The sequence below is a fragment of the Gossypium arboreum genome, chromosome 7 (assembly GCF_025698485.1).
Source record: "Gossypium arboreum isolate Shixiya-1 chromosome 7, ASM2569848v2, whole genome shotgun sequence".
NCBI lineage: Eukaryota > Viridiplantae > Streptophyta > Magnoliopsida > Malvales > Malvaceae > Gossypium > Gossypium arboreum.
In genome coordinates this window covers 74,631,569-74,650,133 of record NC_069076.1, presented here as the reverse complement: position 1 = coordinate 74,650,133, position 18,565 = coordinate 74,631,569, and the positions used below count along the sequence as shown (strand labels likewise).

General features: G+C 35.0%; 3 protein-coding genes across 7 annotated transcripts; 2 read left to right on the top strand and 1 right to left on the bottom strand.

The window, feature by feature from the left end:
- Positions 1-2,644: 2,644 nt before the first annotated feature.
- On the bottom strand, positions 2,645-5,391 carry LOC108464196 (uncharacterized). 3 transcript variants are annotated; one of them, XM_017764352.2, is made up of 2 exons: positions 4,457-5,387; positions 2,645-3,136 (listed from the first exon to the last, which is right to left on the bottom strand). In XM_017764352.2, exons 1-2 carry the CDS (start codon positions 5,147-5,149, stop codon positions 2,975-2,977), a joined length of 855 nt encoding a protein of 284 aa, XP_017619841.1. In that variant the 5' UTR covers positions 5,150-5,387; the 3' UTR covers positions 2,645-2,974. The 3 variants fall into 3 exon arrangements, with proteins under 3 accessions (XP_017619841.1, XP_017619845.1, XP_052886797.1); XM_017764356.2 differs by lacking the exon at positions 2,645-3,136 and adding an exon at positions 4,009-4,335 and having other exon boundaries at positions 4,457-5,391; XM_053030837.1 differs by lacking the exon at positions 2,645-3,136 and adding an exon at positions 4,009-4,231 and having other exon boundaries at positions 4,457-5,391.
- Positions 5,392-7,021: 1,630 nt separating this feature from the next.
- LOC108461740 (phragmoplastin DRP1B) lies at positions 7,022-13,924 on the top strand. 3 transcript variants are annotated; one of them, XR_001867840.2, is made up of 17 exons: positions 7,023-7,338; positions 7,656-7,719; positions 7,808-7,912; positions 8,062-8,163; positions 8,294-8,344; positions 8,438-8,499; positions 8,762-8,852; positions 10,214-10,278; positions 10,567-10,761; positions 10,943-11,062; positions 11,254-11,324; positions 11,418-11,643; positions 11,735-11,785; positions 11,876-12,104; positions 12,852-12,991; positions 13,107-13,381; positions 13,557-13,924. XR_001867840.2 is itself a non-coding variant. In XM_017761664.2 (16 exons), exons 1-16 carry the CDS (start codon positions 7,210-7,212, stop codon positions 13,233-13,235), a joined length of 1,830 nt encoding a protein of 609 aa, XP_017617153.1. In that variant the 5' UTR covers positions 7,023-7,209; the 3' UTR covers positions 13,236-13,924. The 3 variants fall into 3 exon arrangements, 2 of the variants coding, with proteins under 2 accessions (XP_017617156.1, XP_017617153.1); XM_017761664.2 differs by having other exon boundaries at positions 13,107-13,924; XM_017761667.2 differs by lacking the exons at positions 13,107-13,381; positions 13,557-13,924 and having other exon boundaries at positions 7,022-7,338; positions 12,783-12,888.
- Positions 13,925-14,161: 237 nt separating this feature from the next.
- LOC108462928 (wax ester synthase/diacylglycerol acyltransferase 11-like) lies at positions 14,162-16,851 on the top strand. The gene is made up of 7 exons (XM_017762844.2): positions 14,162-14,877; positions 14,981-15,559; positions 15,639-15,705; positions 15,784-15,890; positions 15,980-16,189; positions 16,260-16,397; positions 16,491-16,851. The coding sequence occupies exons 1-7, from the start codon at positions 14,587-14,589 to the stop codon at positions 16,644-16,646; spliced, it is 1,548 nt and encodes a 515-aa protein (XP_017618333.1). The 5' UTR covers positions 14,162-14,586; the 3' UTR covers positions 16,647-16,851.
- Positions 16,852-18,565: the final 1,714 nt, after the last annotated feature.

Sequence of the window (18,565 nt, the reverse complement as noted above, 5' to 3'; positions counted from 1 at the left end):
CGCCCTTACTTGCGTAAGTTTGTTTTAGTCTTCTTTAATGACATATTAATTTATAGCAAAACATGGACTGAACATATGCATCATGTAAGATTAGTTTTTGAACTCTTGCAGGATAATATGTTGTTCTTAAAGAAATCCAAGTGTTTCTTTGGAGAGTCTCGGGTAACCTACCTCGGTCATGTCATCCATGGTGAAGGGTCGAGGTTGATCACACTAAAATTAAAAATGTCACCGATTGGCCAACTCCTAAAACTACCAAGGCTCTACGAGGCTTTCTTGGGTTAGCGGGATATTACAAAAATTCATCAAGAATTATGGACAAGTGGTCGCACCTTAACATCTTTTCTAAAGAAAATGCCTTCAACTGGACTAAGGAAGGCGATGTTGCTTTCACCCAATTAAAACTTCTCTTTCAAGACCCCAATTTTGCAATTACCCAACTTTGCGGAGGAATTTGTGGTTGAATGTGATGCTTGGACAATGGGTTTGGAGTCATACTACGACAAAAGGCGCCCATTGCCTTTTTGGTTGCAAGATTGCGATCGACACCTTAAGTTGGTCGCCTCTGAACGTGAATTAATTGGTTTGGCAAAGCGGTGACTCATTGGCGACCCTATCTTTGGGAAGGCATTTCCTCATCCGTCTTGGTCACTTGGTCTTAAGTATTTGTTAGACCAACGACTTACGACATCCCCACAACAACATTGGATCGACAAGCTAATGGGGTTTGATTTAGAGTGGAATATAAAGGGGGAAGTTGAGCAGTGCAGATGCTTTATCTAGAAAAGACGAAGACTTACCACACCTCATGACTGTTTCATTCCTCAAGTTGAAATTCTTAAAGCCATCGACGAGAAATAGAAGCTTCCCGAATTATCACAACTCCAAAGAAAGAATTCTACAAGGAGAGTTGGGGCTGATTGGGTTGCACAAGATGGGTTGATTTTCTTCAAAGGAGGTTGCACCTTTACCTACCTCACCAATTATTCCCACTCTTATCTCCTCTATACATGCTATGGCACATGAAGGGGAATTGAAAACATTACATCGTCTTCGCCAAGATTTTTTTTGGAAAGGAATGAAGCTTGCAACCTCAAAATTTGTGCAACATTGTTTAGTATGCCAACGCCACAAATGGCAAAATTTACCCATGAGTTTACTTCAACCTCTTCCAATACTACAACATGTTTGGGCTGATATTTCTATGGATTTCGTGGAAGGTCTACCCAAAGTAAAAGGGAAATCGGTACTTATAGTGGTTGTGGACAGACTGTCGAAGTACGCTCATTTTTTACCTTTGTCCCTTCCATTTCTCGCTATATCTGTTACTCTTGTCTTTTGCTGAGGTATTCGACTTCATAGCTTAGGAATCCATAGTTTCAAACCGTGATAAAGTTTTCCTCATCTGTTTTGGAAGGAATTATTTCGTCAAAGTGGTTCTAAGCTCGCTTTTCCTCAAAGATACCATCCCCAATCGATGGTCGGGGAGGTAGTTAACCGAACAATAGAAATGTACCTACGATGCCTCTCTAGTGATCGTCCACGACAGTGGGTCGATTGGGTTCCATGGGCTGAGTATTACTACAACACTTCATATCACACTGCCCTAAAGGCCACTCCCTTCCAATTAGTATACGGTAGGGATCCACCTCGACTTTTCTCCTATTCAGCTGGTTCTACAAGGATTGAAGCTGTGGATAAGGCTCTACAAGATAGGGATGCACTTTTACACAATGCTCGGGATAGACTCTTGCAAGCTCAGCAACGAATGAAAGCCACTTATGATTTGGGGCACAGAGAGTTGAATTTTAAAGTCGGGGATTGGGTTTGGTTACGACTTCAACAGTATCGACAATTGACGATAACTAAACAAAAGCATCACAAGCTATTGCCAAAATATTTTAGTCCTTTTAAAGTCTTAAACAAAATAGGATCAGTGGCCTATCAGCTTGAATTACCTACAGGCAACAGAATACATGATGTATTTCATGTTTCTTTCCTCAAAGAATACAAGGGACCTCAACCAGATGCGGTAGGAAACTTGCCCTTAGTATATGATGACAAGGCCTTGCCTACTCCACAAGCTATTATTAATACCAGGCTTAATCGGGGTCGACGAGAACTATTAGTGCAATGGGCAAGATGTCCTCAAGAAGATGCCACTTGGGAACCAATTGATAATTTTCGAACAGCTTATCCTGAATTTGAGCTTGAGGACAAGCTCAACTCCGAGAGGGGGAGTAATGATATAGATGTTTCCATTGGAAAACAATATCAACGGAGGAATAGGAATTAGAATTCTACATTTATTTAATTTCTTTAAGAGTTTTAGTTTTTCTAGGTTTTTTATTTCCTTATAAACTTTAAATTAAGAATTCTATTAAGACTTTAAATTAGGAATTAGATTAGGATTTTCCTTTGTAATTAACAGCCTATAAAAGGCTGCCAATATGAAATAAAAGGGGAGTTTATTTTTTATCACAAACGTTAGTTTGGGAAGGGGGTTCAGTCAAAGACGAATCTGTCTTTGAGTAACCATAGGTCGAAGCAAGGATACTTTCTCGTCTAGACCTGTGACTAGATCTTACGCCAAGGCGCATAACAGAGCATTTTAAGTTGAAGCAGGGAATCAATGGCCACCATATTTAATTCAATGATTCCGATTCAAATAGCAGCTGAAAATTTGTTAAAAATGTGTCCTTGAAAGTTAGCCACATCACCTGTCCTGTGATTTACCTAAATGAGAATGAAACCTCATTATTTGATATACAGGCAGGAAAGTTTCTAGATTCCTAAATTAGCGTCAAGTTGGATTTGTGTTACAAGTAGGAAAGTTACTGAAACAAGAACAAAAGTTCAGCATCTTCTGGTGAGAGTTCAATAAACTCATCAAGCCATAAAATCGAGCCAGGTTTTTACAATAGTAAAACACTGTCCAAATGATATGACAAAAAATTTACCTCTATAAACATTTCTAGGTTGTAGCCAAGCAACCTTGGCAGCATATACAAGCTACCACAATCCCAAGCATAGCTCCTGCAAAGACCTGTGACGGTGTGTGGCCAAGAAGTTCCTTGAGTTTTCTTTGACTAATTGGATGCCCTTGAAATAGGTCCTCAACGATCATATTAAGAACCTACAACCGGGAAGACATAATTATTCCATGATCCCAACACATGTTAGTACCAACAAAGAGAAAGTTTTCAAGGCAAGCTACTATTAGAATTTCGGAATGTTGCATGCAATTATTGGAGGATGAGCTAACATTCAAGTAAAGGTCATAATTGTACCCAGATTTAGGCATATATATGTAGGCAATAGGAAGCTCTTGCAGATGTAGACCTATGAAAAACAAGCTTACCCAAATGTTTCAATATTTTTGCAAGACAGAAAATATGGAAAGGCATTCTTATTGTTTATGAAACCCTAATCTTCGGCAGACAGATTATGATCATTTTAAGTTGAAGCAGGGTAGCGATGGCCACCATATTTGTTTTGATGAATCAGATTCAATTAGCAGTTGAAAAAGTTGTTAAAATGTGAAGCATGTACTTGAAAATTAGCCACATTGCTCGTCCTGCGACTTACTTAGATGAGAATGAAACCTCATTATTTGATATTAATTCTTAAAGCTAAAGAAAAGCAATACTGCAAATCAGAATCTAACTTAGTGACATTCAAGAACCATGTTATGATAACATCTTTGCTTTTCCAATCATTAAAGAACCCATTCAACACTTCCACTTCAAAGTCCATATCAAATTCGAAGCTCCGGTCATCAGTGGGGAAAATTCACTTACAGAAGCGTAGGATGTAATTGTAATGCCAAATATACCACGCATACCATGAGGTCCGTGACCCCAAGAACAAGATTATGTAAATGGAAATCCAATGGCATATGCTACACAATATACCCAAAGAGAATATTATCAACTAGCCATTCACCTACAATTTAAGCATTGATAAGTACTCAAACATTGGCAACAATCATCTATAACCAAATTCAGATTTTAAGCCTCAAACTAGGTTTATTTCTGAGTACTGACAAAAGATTAGCACTACAAATATTCCAATTTCAAAGTTGAAAAAAATATTAAGTCTATCTCTCTCCGGACTCTATTTGAGTAAATTAAAAAATTTGGTGTTTTTCATTAACTTTCATCTATGTCCAAAGTTTACCCACCCTGCAAGTCTCCTTTTCCTTTTCTCTAAACAACCAAGACCTATGGCCCTGTTACAATTACAATTTCGCCATGTTAATAACAGGACCAACAACTTGCCAATATAATGTTCAGAAAATCAAGTCAGCCCTCTTAATAGACCAGCTTCAAGAACCTATACAATTAAAATAACAAAAGAAACGGCGATGCAACATTATAAACAAACACAACCCAGAACTCAAAAATCTTCGAGGTAAATAACAGAGAAAATAAAATTGTTCGTTCTTAGTTCTTACCGCAGCTTGCATCCCCGCATGCCTTCTAACTCCAATGGCGTCGTACATAACAATCAAACTAAACCCCAAACAAACAGGAAACAGGGAGTCCGCTATTCCATGACAAATGGCAACCGATGTCGTCAAAGCAGTACACAAAGCCGAGTGCGAAGAAGGCATCCCACCAGAAGCAAACAATATCCGGAAATCCCATTTCCGCTCTATAAAGAAATTTAAAAAAATCTTCATCGATTGAGCAATGAACCATGCAAACAAACCAGAAACAAACGTGGGATTCGCCGCCAATGTCGCCACGAATGGACTAATCCGAACTTTAGCGCTAGCTGTTACACTCAATAAAGCCATCCCAAGACCTCCACTTTGCCAATAATTGCCATTGTATTGGTCTAAAATTTCTTCCGATTCTGTAATGCAATCGTGCAAACGTGAAGCCCATTTTTGGGAATGCGAAAAAGCCAAGCCTCTGATGCTTCTCAAAACTGGGACTAAAACCAATAAAGGGTTAACCATAAAGCTTCGAATTTTACATTTGGGAGATGAGTTTATTGGATCAGAAGGAGATTTAAAGGGGAAAGAAACAAGGGAAGGTCTGAGTTTGAGGAATGAGAAGTGAGGCGAATGACAACGAATTTTGGGACTCTTGGGAATAAAACAGAAAGTATTTAATGAGGGTTTTACAGTGACAGAGCCCATGAGTGAAAAAGCTAATTTCTATTAGCTTCTATCCGCATTTGAGAGAGAAAAACAGAGAAAACAGGAAAGATAAGGAGGAGAGGATCTACATGGGGAGCTTGACTTGAGACTTGGAGATTAGAGAGAGTGGTGAGAAGAAGCAACTGAATGAATGAAGTTTCTTATTTCTACGAGATACTACTAGATAGATGGAAACGTATGGTGGAGAACAGCCTTCGTTATTGGTTTATTTTAACGAATATGCCACTCTTTAGTCTTTACCCTTTCCTTCAGGACCCCGACGCAAAGAATATGCTACCAGGAACTACTTAAGTAAACTTAAGGGTAAACTACGAAGTTAGTGTCTCAACTTTTATAAGTTTTCACTTTGGTTATGAAAAAGAAAAATTTGCAAAAAAGGCATCTCCATTACAAAACGTTTTTCATTAATTCAATGTTATTGTACACTTATTTTATTCGCCCAACTTTAATAAATTTTTATTATACCTCCACTCGCGTTTAGACATGTGGCAAGCCCAAAAAATGCCTGAGTAGCAAGCTAAACTCACCTTTCCAAGATGATTACCTAGGCAACAGATAGTCTAATATTCATTAGGAACATAAAGTTGTCAGTCACCAAATATCATATAGGCTCATTTACTTTATCTCATCAAGTCAGAATGAATGATAAGATTTGTCTTGTTGCAAACATCCTCATACCATCAAAAACATCCCCCTACACGCTTCGTAATGATGGCCAAATAACTAGTCAAACACGTTAACACCATCTTGCATGAGACCTTCGCCTATAAATATCTCTAAGAACAATGAAGAAAAGATGGACTCTTCAAGAATACCAAACCTATACTCTATCAACATACCTTTAGCTCTCAACCTTAGCACTCTCTACACCTTCACTTTCCATAACCTCCGGCTTTCTGCCTTAATTGGGTGAACTAACCTCTGTAGCAACCACCACTCATTTATACTTCCTTCTTATTGTATCATTGCATCAACAATTTTCATTTTGGTCACTCATTTCCTTAAAAAATAAAAGAAATTAAAAATATAAAATGAATGGAAAAAATAAAAAAACTTAAAAAAATTGGTTAATTAAAATGAATATATAATAACATATGATTAAAATGAAAATATTTTGTAATGACAGTGCCCTTTTTGCATTTTTTTTATTTTTTGGACTAATATGTAGTTTGACTTTTGAACTTTTCCAAAAGTACCTAGTTAGTCCCTAATTTTATTTTTTACTTAGTTGGTACCTGAAATTGTATTATGTCATCTAGGTTAGTACTTCCGCACAAACACTGTTAATTTGGGCTAACATGGCACTGATAGTGACACATGGAAACTTCTCAATATGACACGTGGCAAACAAAAAAATTAAAATCTTTAAAAATATAAATTAATTTAAAAATAATAAACTTTTGGATAAGTTCAAGTACCAACTAAATACTTTTGAACAAGTTTAGGAGACAAACTACGTATTAACCTTAAAAAATTAACGTTATTAACAAATTAGAGCAATGTGTGTGATAGATTTCAAATCCAAGTACCAACTAGGTAAAAAAAAATAAAAATTTCAAGTACCAAGTTGGAGCTTTTAGACAAATTGAGGTTAAACTACATATTAACCCTTATTATTATTTTTTTAATGACCAAACACTAAACTTAACTGCCTACAACAAGCAACCAGATGGACCAGTGGCAGCGAGGCTCAATCTTGGAACATCGGTTAGTTTAGGCAGAAAGCCTGTACGAAATTCAAAGTTCAGTTTGTTCCATGATGAGCTGGATTCACAAGGTTCGGCCCATCGAGTCATAGACCGTTATAAAATGTCCATGTCACCATTAACGACTATGTCCGTCTTTTTCCCGCTTCCTTCGCCAGCCCAAATTTCTGAGTCCAACAGAAAACGACTGATTCCCATCTCATTTCAGAAATTCCTCAACCAAAAGACAAAAAAAAAATCACATTTTTCTTCAAAAGGCGCTAGCTTCCGAGTCTACTCATCCGTCTCGGCCTTAACTTCTCTTTTCATTTTTTTTGACTCCGTCACTACAACATGGAAAATTTGATAACATTGGTGAATAATATACAGAGAGCGTGTACGGCGCTTGGTGATCATGGCGAAGAAAGCGCATTGCCTACCCTTTGGGATTCCTTGCCTGCCATAGCCGTCGTCGGTGGCCAAGTACGGTCTTCATCGTCATAACTATCGAATGACATTTTATTATCATTTCAATGTTCTTTTCTTGATTTTCTTTTTCTTTTTTTAATATTCGTTGGGTTTTTTCGAATATTTGTTTTCTTGTGTCTTTCTCGGCGATTGATCCATTTATTTTTCCTTTTGGTTCTACGTTATTTTGACTCACAAGGTATTGGTTCTGCTTTTTTCCCATTTTGAAGCTAGGAATTTGAGTCTATTGAAATTGGGCATTGATCATTCACGTCTTTTGTTTCCATAATAGGTTTTTTTATTTAATACTTTTATTAATTCAATGGATGTAGAGTTCTGGAAAATCATCAGTGCTGGAAAGTGTTGTTGGAAAAGATTTTTTACCTCGTGGCGCAGGTAAACCTTTTGTTTTTCATTTTTCACCGCATTTATGAATATGCAAAAACATGGATATGATTGAAAAAACAACAACTTATTTTTACAGGGATTGTTACAAGGCGGCCTCTTGTGTTGCAACTTCATAGGATCGATGATGGAAAAGAATATGCAGAATTTATGCATCTCCCAAAAAAGAGATTCACCGATTTTGGTATGCTTTCTCTTGGAGTAGAACTTTTGTTAGCACTAATTAACTGCTTAGCATTTTCTTTTTCAGCTTCTTAAGCTAATCCATCCACTATCAATTCATTTTACTACTCTGTTTAATCTTGAACACTATGCTTACTATACTTTCTGCAGCTGCTGTTAGGCAGGAGATTTCTGACGAGACAGATCGAGAAACTGGTCGTTCCAAACAAATCTCTAGTGTTCCAATCCATCTCAGTATCTTCTCTCCTAATGGTGAGATAAGAGTGGTTGTCAAGTTGTTCAACCACTTATCATAAATAGGTGTCCTTTTTCTTTTCTTTTTTTTTTCTAAAATAAAACACATTCTTTTGTTTATTATTTTTGCTCTTCAATACCTTTGCAGTGGTGAATTTGACACTGATTGATCTCCCTGGACTTACAAAAGTAGCTATCGGTGAGTGTCTCACCTTTTGCAAGTTTGTTTATGTTGTGTTGGCATATTCATGTTTATTAATTTAGCTTATATGGTAATTGGCTTGTCATGTAGAGGGGCAATCTGAAACAATTGTGCAAGACATTGAGAGTATGGTTCGATCATTTATTGAGAAGGTAAATAGAGGCAGAAATTGAGAGATTCTTGCTTATTCTTCATACACTAAACCTATCCTAATTGAAAATGGTGTTAATTATTGCTCATCTGATTCTTCTTTCCAACTTTTTGTTCATAATATGCAATCTGTTAGTATTTATGATGTTCGAGGGTCTACTAATGCCTAAACTAGTGTTTGTTTCTAATGCTTATTAACATTTAGAATATATACTTTCTCCAAAAAGGAAAAAAAAATTATGCTATACTTGTTTCTCATTGCAGCCCAACTGTATCATACTTGCAATTTCTCCTGCGAATCAGGATCTTGCCACTTCTGATGCAATAAAGATTGCACGAGAGGTTGATCCAAAAGGTATAGTTTTGGTCAATGTTCTTTCATGTATTAAATAACAGACATTGTTTTCATTTTAAAAAGTTGATAGTAGAAAGAAATCAACCTGCTAAAACAGAAATAGGAGAAAGAAGAAACGTGTAACAAAATAAAATAGGCGTTTGTAATTTAAAAAGATAATTTAAGATCAATAATGAAGAGTATGGTGCATTCTGCTTGGGATTTCCTCTTTTTTAAGTTAATAAGAAGAAAATTCATTCTCAAGGAATGTGTTGGATATATGATGGACGGACAGAAACTGAAGCAAAAATAAGATAAAATGGAGAAATCAAATTGTGAACAAGTGTTTCATTACCAGAACTCCTTATTAGTTTACATGAACTATTATGCTTAAATAAAATAATTACAACTTGGCTTAATCTTGCAATTTGATTCATACAACTTGCTTCTTCATTGGCTGATTTCAGTCTAATCAGCAACCAAAACGTTTTATAAAAAATTATCACTGTTTCAGTGCAAGTTGGCAACTTGTAGAGCAGTGCAAATTTGGCAACTTGTAAAGTAAAGGCTCTCATGTATAAACTCACCTAACAAAGCTTGCACTTTTGGAGACTTCGTAGCTTTGATGAGCTCGCACTATTGGAGAACTCGCAGTCATGAGTGAGCTTGCAGTTTTGGGTGAGCTCGCAGCTTTGTAGAGCTCGAACTTTTGGTGAGCTCATAGTCTTGCAATCTGGGTTTTGTCAATGCATGGATGGTCACCTCGCAACAGAATCAAATACATTCCAAGACGGCATTACCTCTTTGAATGTGATTAAAAACCACTCTTAAACTAGTAGAAAGAAGTTGTATGAGGTGAAAATGGAATAGAAGATCAGCTGGAAGACATTGCGAGTTAAAGAAATGAAGTCCATTTCCTTTGTTTGACTGACAGTTTTCTTTAGTTTTGCCTTACCTCATGCCTCTGTTACCTGCTCAACTGTGTATTTCTTCTACTGATTCTGTGATGTGACATAACAAGCATTAGTAGCAGAAAATGGCATTTAGCAGCTATTATTCTACATAAAACACATTTTGTAGGAAGGATCCTGCTTAGAGACTAGATAAAAATGTGCATGGAATAGTGACATAATTGATCAAAGGGAGAATACCTATTGTTATGGCAGCAGTGTTAGGTTTCATTTTAACAGTTTGGTACTTTTCACTTCGATTGCAAGGTCAATTGGCTACTGGCCGGATAAACAGATAGTTTATTGATATAAATTTATCCATCATATTCAGCAATAGAACACTTCTTTTCCCATTTTTGATAAGGTGATTATTTTCCTAGTTTTCCATTTAACTTGTATAGAATTTCATGTTGGTTGATGATCAAAAATCAGGAGATAGGACATTTGGGGTTTTAACGAAGATTGATCTGATGGACAAGGGTACCAATGCAGTTGATGTAAGTTTTGTTCTTCAAACGGTTGATATAGCTGACATTGTATAATATAATACCAACAGCGCTAAGATATATATTTTATCTTTTATATTATATACAAATCAAGTTCAACCTTCCCCCTCCCCTCCCCCCCTTTTAAAGAGCCTTTCCATTCTCATACAAAAGAATTCTTATAAAGTATTTTGTGGACTTGTTATTCGTTTCAATATATTAGAGCGAATTTGTTGCCAATAATCATGTATTCAGCTCCTTCGATGACTATGTTTGCTTATAATATTTTTGGGATTTTAGATTCTAGAAGGAAAATCATATAAGCTGCAGTTTCCATGGGTTGGTGTTGTTAACCGCTCTCAAGCTGACATTAACAAGAGTGTTGATATGATTGCTGCTCGGCGTAGAGAGAGAGAATATTTTCAAAGTAGCCCAGAGTACAGTCACCTTGCCCACAGGATGGGTTCTGAGCACTTAGGAAAGATGCTTTCTAAGGTAAATGTATATTGTTTTCTAGTAATTTATGTAAATAAATTTATATGGTGAGGCTTACAAAGATTAATTTGCCTGCTGATGATTCTTTTTTTTCGTTTTTTTTTGGGGGGTTCCTTAAGTGATAATTTGCATTCCAACTTATTAATGTTATTCTTGCTACCGAAATTGGTTATATTTGCAGCATTTGGAAACTGTGATAAAGTCTCGAATACCTGGTCTTCAGTCTCTTATCAATAAGACTATTATTGAACTGGAAGGAGAATTGACCAAACTTGGGAAGCCGATTGCTGCTGATGCTGGAGTAAGTGTTAAACCTGTTCGATTGCTTTCAAGTTTTGCCTTTCATCAAATTTTCTGAGCGAAATTTATACTGGAAGAGATTTTCATAGAAGTTGTTTTACCATTACCCGTATATCAGACTTTGATAATTGATACTTAGAGAATGCATAATGTTCACAGGTTTAGTCACAGATTGTTTTTTTTTCCCTGCAGGGGAAGTTGTATACAACAATGGAAATCTGTCGGGCTTTTGACCAAAACTTCAAAGAACATCTTGATGGCGTGTATGTTTCTATGTACTAATGTTTTTGATTAATTTGTTAATCTCTTGTCAATTTCCAATTTGATGTACATTTTGGTTATGTCTATGTTCACAGGCGTGCAGGAGGTGAGAAAATATATGGCGTATTTGATAATCAACTCCCTGCGGCTTTGAAGAGGTTGCAATTTGATAAACATCTTTCAATCGAAAATGTACGGAAGTTAATTACGGAAGCTGATGGATACCAACCACATCTTATAGCCCCTGAGCAAGGATATCGCCGACTTATTGAGTCTTGCTTAGTAACTATAAGAGGGCCTGCTGAAGCAGCTGTTGATGGGGTATTTAATTCATTTTGCTATATCAAGCTCTCCTCTCTCAATTTTTGTGGCATGTCCTTTGATTGAGATATCTTTCACGATTCAATTTCAGGTCCATGCTATACTAAAGGGAATTGTTCAGAAGGCTATAGCTGAGACAACGGTAAGTTCCTGGCCATGCTAACTTTATGATTTTAACCATGCTCTGTAATATCTTGTTAGTTACTGGTTATCTTTTGTTTTGTATATATAGGAACTGAAGCAATACCCAACTTTGAGAGTGGAAGTAGGGAATGCTGCATTTGAATCGTTGGAGAGAATGAGGGAAGAAAGCAAGAGAGCTACTCTACAGCTAGTTGATATGGAATGTGGTTATCTCACTGTTGAATTCTTCCGGAAGCTTCCTCAAGATGTTGAGAAGGGTGGAAATCCTACACATTCACTATTTGATAGATATAACGATTCCTATCTTCGACGAGTTGGTATGTACTAATTTCTTTCCTTTTTTTTTTTCTTTTGGGTAAGCTTAATCATTTTTCACTAAACTACGTGTGAATTTTTATTTCATCACTTAATTAAAAAAGTTACAATTTGGTCATTGAACTATTCAAAAATTTTCATTTAAGTCACGAGGCTGTTAAAATCGATGCTAGATGACTTTATCTGCTTGCAATCAAAAGCTCTCTTTTTTCTTCTCTTCTGCAGTTCATTTTTTTTTTCCATGAAACAGTTTTAGACATTACAAATTGGTAAGTCAAAATTTGAACTGTTTTTTTACGAATTGGTAAGTCAAAATTTGAACTATTTTTTTCTCTGATTTCTGACATTAATCGTTAAATCAACTTGGATATAAGAAATGTTCTTCTACTCATCGATGGGTATTAATCCACCGTACTAATTGTCGAATCGTCGCTTGAAACTTGCTAGCGGAGCTTTTTTTTTTTTTAAAAAAAACTTAACAACCCGGTGAACTAAATAAAAACTTTTGAATAGTTCAGTGACTTAAATATTTGAATAGTTCAACGATTAAATTATAACTTTTTTTAGTTAAGTGACCAAAACAAAAACTTACCATGGTTTAGTCACTAATATGTTGTTTACCCTTTCCTTTTTTGGTTTGTTCATAGCAGACCATGTTAATTCATGGCATAATCCTGCAGATAAAGGAGAGCGTTAAGAGGTTGGGTATGGAGACCTTTCCTTAATTTTTTCTGAATGTGTAAAAACAGGTAGCACTGTCCTGCAATACGTGAATATGACTTGTGCAAGTTTGAGGAACTCTATCCCCAAGTCAATTGTTTATTGTCAAGTTCGTGAGGCCAAACGCAGCTTGCTTGACTTCTTTTTCACCGAATTGGGTAAGAAAGAGGTAAGTATTTATCATGGACCCAACCGCATGGCTCAACTCTCACCTCACTGTTTCAAAATGCAACAATATATGAAACTATATCCTATAATCGTCTTTGCAAATACTATATTTGCAGTCGAAACAGTTGAGTAAGATGCTGGATGAGGATCCAGCAGTTCAACAACGTCGTGCCAACCTTGCAAAGCGACTAGAATTGTACAGGAGCGCACAACATGAGATCGATGCTGTTGCCTGGTCCAAGTAGTTGAATTGAGATTAGCCATAGAATTTGTTACTCAGAGAGTACATTTGAAATTTCTTTTCTTTATTAGAAGATTTTGAATCTTTGAATACTAATTCAGATCTATTTGAAGGACTGGTTTAATGCAGGAACAAGCATTCATTGGTTAGGTAAGCATACTTGTTCTGTCTGAATTAATACTGCCACTATAACTTAGCATTGACTTATTATATACCTATCTCAAAAAAGAAATTTAAAGTTCCTTGGATGTTTTAGTAACAACTAACAATAAGGTTGAATTTTTGTTATGTTGATGGCAGTGAAGTTAATGGCACTGTTTTGCAGTGACAGGTATATTTATTGTTATTACTATGTATCAAACATTATCATAACATATTGCATAAGAAAGGAGCCACCTGGTTATTTTCACCGCAAGACTCCACCATGTGTCCAAGCTCCATGGCTAGGAATTCTAGGGTCAAACCCTGTTTTGAGGAGTGAAGACAGGCCTATATTAATGGAGGTTGACCTCACACAAGAAATATTATGTTGCACCGTTGTGAAAAAAAAGTAAAAGCCTCAACATACCTGCGAACAACGCAAGATTTATTGCTTGTAATAAATTTTCTGTTAGGGTGTTGTTTCTCATAATCCTTTTAGTTTTTAACTTTAGCATGATTTATATAAAAACTTTAATTATTATTCGATTTAAATTAAGTTATAAACATCATCATTATTATATATTATATAATTACAATTTAAAAATTTATGATGTAAAATTTGTGCATGTTAAAATCCTAATCCCAATATTTTTTAATGTAAAAAGTTAACTGAATATAAAGGAGGTTTTAACTCTGGTCATTAAGTTATTTTTGTTTCTAAATTTTTTTTGAAGAAGATTGGATTAGCATAATATCTATTAATTTACTTGTGTAAATTGGTTTTGTGCATTACCATAATTACCAATGAGAAAATATGAGATTGTTATTGTTAATCAAAGTTCATTTTCAGCGCAGTTTGATGATTATGGTTTTACTAGTTAAGTGATTCTTATTTCAGTTTTGGTTTTCATTAATCTTCCACTTTTTCTAGTTTAAAAAAAAAAAAACACTTCCTACTTTTTCTATTTGTACTTTTACTGTTGTTTAATGAATTGTTGTATTGCTTTTGGTATTGCCATTCCTAAAAGAAATAATAATTCGTCCTCTCTTGGCCCTCTCTATAAATGATGAACTTTTGTGCTCAAGCTAAGCCACTTGTATTACCAATAAAAAAGTTGAAGCTAAGCCTCTGCATGCACTGCTCATATTTACTTCGTTTCCTTTTCATTGTTAATTGCCAAAAGAATTTCGTGTAAGTGGCTTTGAGAGGGAAAATGGAATCTGCGAACGAGCTCAAATGGAGAAAGCAAGCTCTCAAACCGATTGATACGACGAGAAGATCATCATCAAGCAAAAGCGAAGAAGAAGAAGAAGAAGAGAATAAGAATGGCCAGAAAACAGGTGAGGAAGAGCCATTGAGCCCTTCATCTCGTCTGTTTCATGAACCAAACTTCAACGTCTATGTTATAGCCATCATGGGGTGCAAGACTAGAATTTACCCAGACGTTGTCAAAGCTAACTTGGGCCATACTTTGCTTAGACACCCTCGTTTCTCTAGTTTGCAGGTACCACAGGCTCGAATTCATATTCAAATTTCTTAAATTTCTGGGTACTTCAAAAATGTATGCTTTACTTGTTTCCCCTTCTTCTCTGTATTGAAAATGTCAGGTGATGGATGAGAGAAACAAGGGAGGAATGAAATGGGTCCGAACTCAAGTGGATTTGGAAAAACATGTGATTGTTCCAAAGCTTGACCCAAACATTTATTCACCCGAAAAATTCCTGGAGGATTACATTTACAACCTGAGCAAAACCAGCATTGACGAATCGCAGCCTCTTTGGGACCTCCATTTGCTCAACTTAAGAACCTCAGAATCCGAGGCCGTTGGTGTTTTCAGGATCCATCACTCCCTTGGCGATGGCACTTCTCTCATGTCTCTTCTACTCGCTTGTACTCGCCAAATGAATGATCCTCTGGCTTTGCCAACTGTTCCAATCAAGAAGAAGCAAGAAAAGAAGAATGACCATACATGGTTTTGGAGAATTACGTCCATGTTTTGGTCTACTTTTCAGGTGTTTTTGAATACTGTGGTTGACGTTTTCATGTTTACTGCCACCACATTGTTCTTGAAAGACACTCAGAATCCTCTCAAGGGTCCACCGGGTGTTGAATTCACTCCTCGTCGAATTGTTTATAGAACAGTTAGCTTGGATGACATCAAGTTGGTCAAGAATGCAATGAACACTGTAAGTCCATGCGTTGCATTAGGAAAAAAAACTCAGTTACTGCAGAATAATTTTTTTTTAAAAACATTTCAATTTGCAGACCATAAACGATGTTGCTCTGGGGATAACACAGGCTGGTCTGTCCCGCTATATCAACAGAATATATGGTAAGATTTCTTACTAGCATATAGTTTATGGCTGAAACGAGAAAGAATGATTGATTTTTTCCTTCACTCGTTAATTAGGTGGGAATAACAAAGCTGAAGGAGCAATTGAAATAGATAATCTTCCAAATAAAATTCGCCTCCGATCAACTTTGCTCATCAACATAAGACCATCTGCAGGAATCCAGGTTAGTAGTTTTCTGTCAAAATAATTTTATATTTGCTCTCTAATCTCTTAAATAATCTGAACTAAACATGTTGAATGCATGCATGGCAGGCTTTAGCTGATATGATGGAGAAGGATGGTGAAGCAAAGTGGGGCAACTGGATTGGTTATGTTCTCCTCCCTTTCACCATTGCGAGAAGGGATGATCCATTAGATTATGTTCGTGATGCTAAGGCCACAATAGACAGAAAGAAACGCTCCCTTGAAGCTATATTCACTTTCTCCATTGCTGAGTTAGCACTCAAGCTTTTTGGCGTTAAGGTCAATTTCAATCTTTCTAATTATTCTTTAGTCTTAGCTGCTTCACTGATTTGTCCAATGCTGAAAACAGACGGCAAGTGCTTTGTCCCATAGAATTTTGTCTCATACAACAATGTGCTTCTCGAATCTTGTTGGCCCACTGGAGGAAATTGGGTTTTACGGTCATCCTATGGCTTTCCTTGCACCTAGCTCTTATGGTCAACCCCATGTAAGTGTTTCATTCGAGAGCAGCTGCAATGTCGTCCAGTTGATGTTGATGGGTCGATTAATCGGTTGCAGATGTGATGACTGAAAATTGCAGGCATTGATGATCAACTTCCAGAGTTATATGGACAAGATGACCATTGTTGTATCGGCAGATGAAGGAACAGTACCCAATCCTCACCAGCTATGTGATGACATAGTGGAATCACTGAGGCTCATCAAGCATGCAGTGGTGACTAAGGGGCTTGCCTAGAAGAGAGAAACGTCCTGCCTCTTTTGTAAACTGAAATGAGTTTCAGTGACAAAAGTTGTGTAGCGTTTTTATGACCAAGTTCATATACGTTGAGGTGACCTTTTTGCATGCTAGGAACCAACTGGGAATCATTTGAATGTTTTCAAAATTTGATGTTATTTTATTGCAGACTAATAAAAAGTAAGCTACACTTTTAATCATATAATTTTTAATTTTTTCGAAAAGATAATATTTATTTTAACATTACAAAATTTCATGTTTTGGTTATAAATTCTTGATTTACTGATGTAATCTATAACAAATACCTAAGTAATGAATTTTGGTAGTTTTGATATTTGAATTTATTCCTTAAAATTTTAAATTTAAAGTGTATAACTACAAAAAAGTAAAATATATTTTCAATTTCATATTCTAATAAAAATATTAATATTTGATCATATACCATTAGTTAATAATATATATATATATATATATATATTGTAAGATTTAAAAATAAATATACATAAATTTATTTTGATATAATTTTAATTTCATAGTTTAATAAAATGTGAACGAAACTTTTATATTATTAATATTAGGGCGTTAATTGATAATTAATTTTATATAGTAAACTTTATAATTAAAAAAAATTATTAACTAGTAATATATGATAAATAATATAATAAATGATTGAGAAAAAGAGAGAATTAAATTGTTATAACAATGTCATAATAATAGTATCTATAGGTTGGAAGAACTTAGGTAAAAGATTTTGATCTAGCTTCATATCTTATTCAAACTTAGTTTCAAATAAAATAAGTATAGACCAACCCAGTATTTAATGGTTATTATTAGATCGAGTTTAGAGGCCTAGCTTGTGAGGTCCGTTTTCATTTGCCTGATGTGTTTTTCATTTTATTTTTTATACCTAATTCTGAAATTCACTTTTATTTCATTTTCTCTTAAAACCTATTGTTATGAATTTTAATTATTTGATTTTCTTATTTTGTTTTCTTTAAGAAAATGTTGGAAATAATTAAATTTTACGTCTTTGTATATATATTTTTTTATTACACAAGCAATGTACGAAGAGGAACAATTGTACACACTTAAATGTGTCCAGGACTTATGATATTGACTTGAGCTTTAAAATTATTAAATGACGATGAATTTTCTTTTCGTTATTTTGGTTTTAAAGTTAAATTGTTGTTATTTTAATTTTGAAATTAAAAATGAAATGGGGACTAGAAGTTTTTTTATCTTAAATTATAAAAATTTGAAATTGGATTAAGTTAGATTTTGTTTAATTTTGGTTTCAATTAATTTGAAATCATTTTAATTAAAATTTTAAAATTTTGGTAGGGAGGTTTTTGAAAAAATTAATGAAATCCATTTTTAAAAATAAAAATCAATTTTAAAAAATTGGCTCCAATTATTTTAATGGACTTAATGTTATAAATTTTAAAGACCAAATAAATGTTAATATGTTTTTTGCACAATGGCCATATCTATTCTAAATTCATTTTGAAGTGTCAGTCCAGTCCGAGGCCCAATCTTATTTGCATCCCGTTTTCTTTTATTTCAATTAGTCAAAACCAAAAGTCTATTTTCATATTTCAATGTACACGACAGGGTTAGAAACCCTAATTTTCCCTCTACCGCTAGTCTCAACACACGAAAGGAGAAAGCTATCCATTTTTTTCAGCCAAATCAATTTCAATACATTTTTGCACAAAAGCATATCAAAACAAGATTTTTAGTCAATCTAATATCTGATTAGAAGCAGAACGGTTGTTGATATTTTTGGGCCTTAACTAAAACAATAAAATGAGTTTAAAAAATGTTTTTTAAAACCCTTAAAAGTTAGTCAAATAAATTTTGAAAAGTCCCTTCAAAATTAAAAAACTATATTTTATACTCCTTTCAGCCTTAAACCTTGA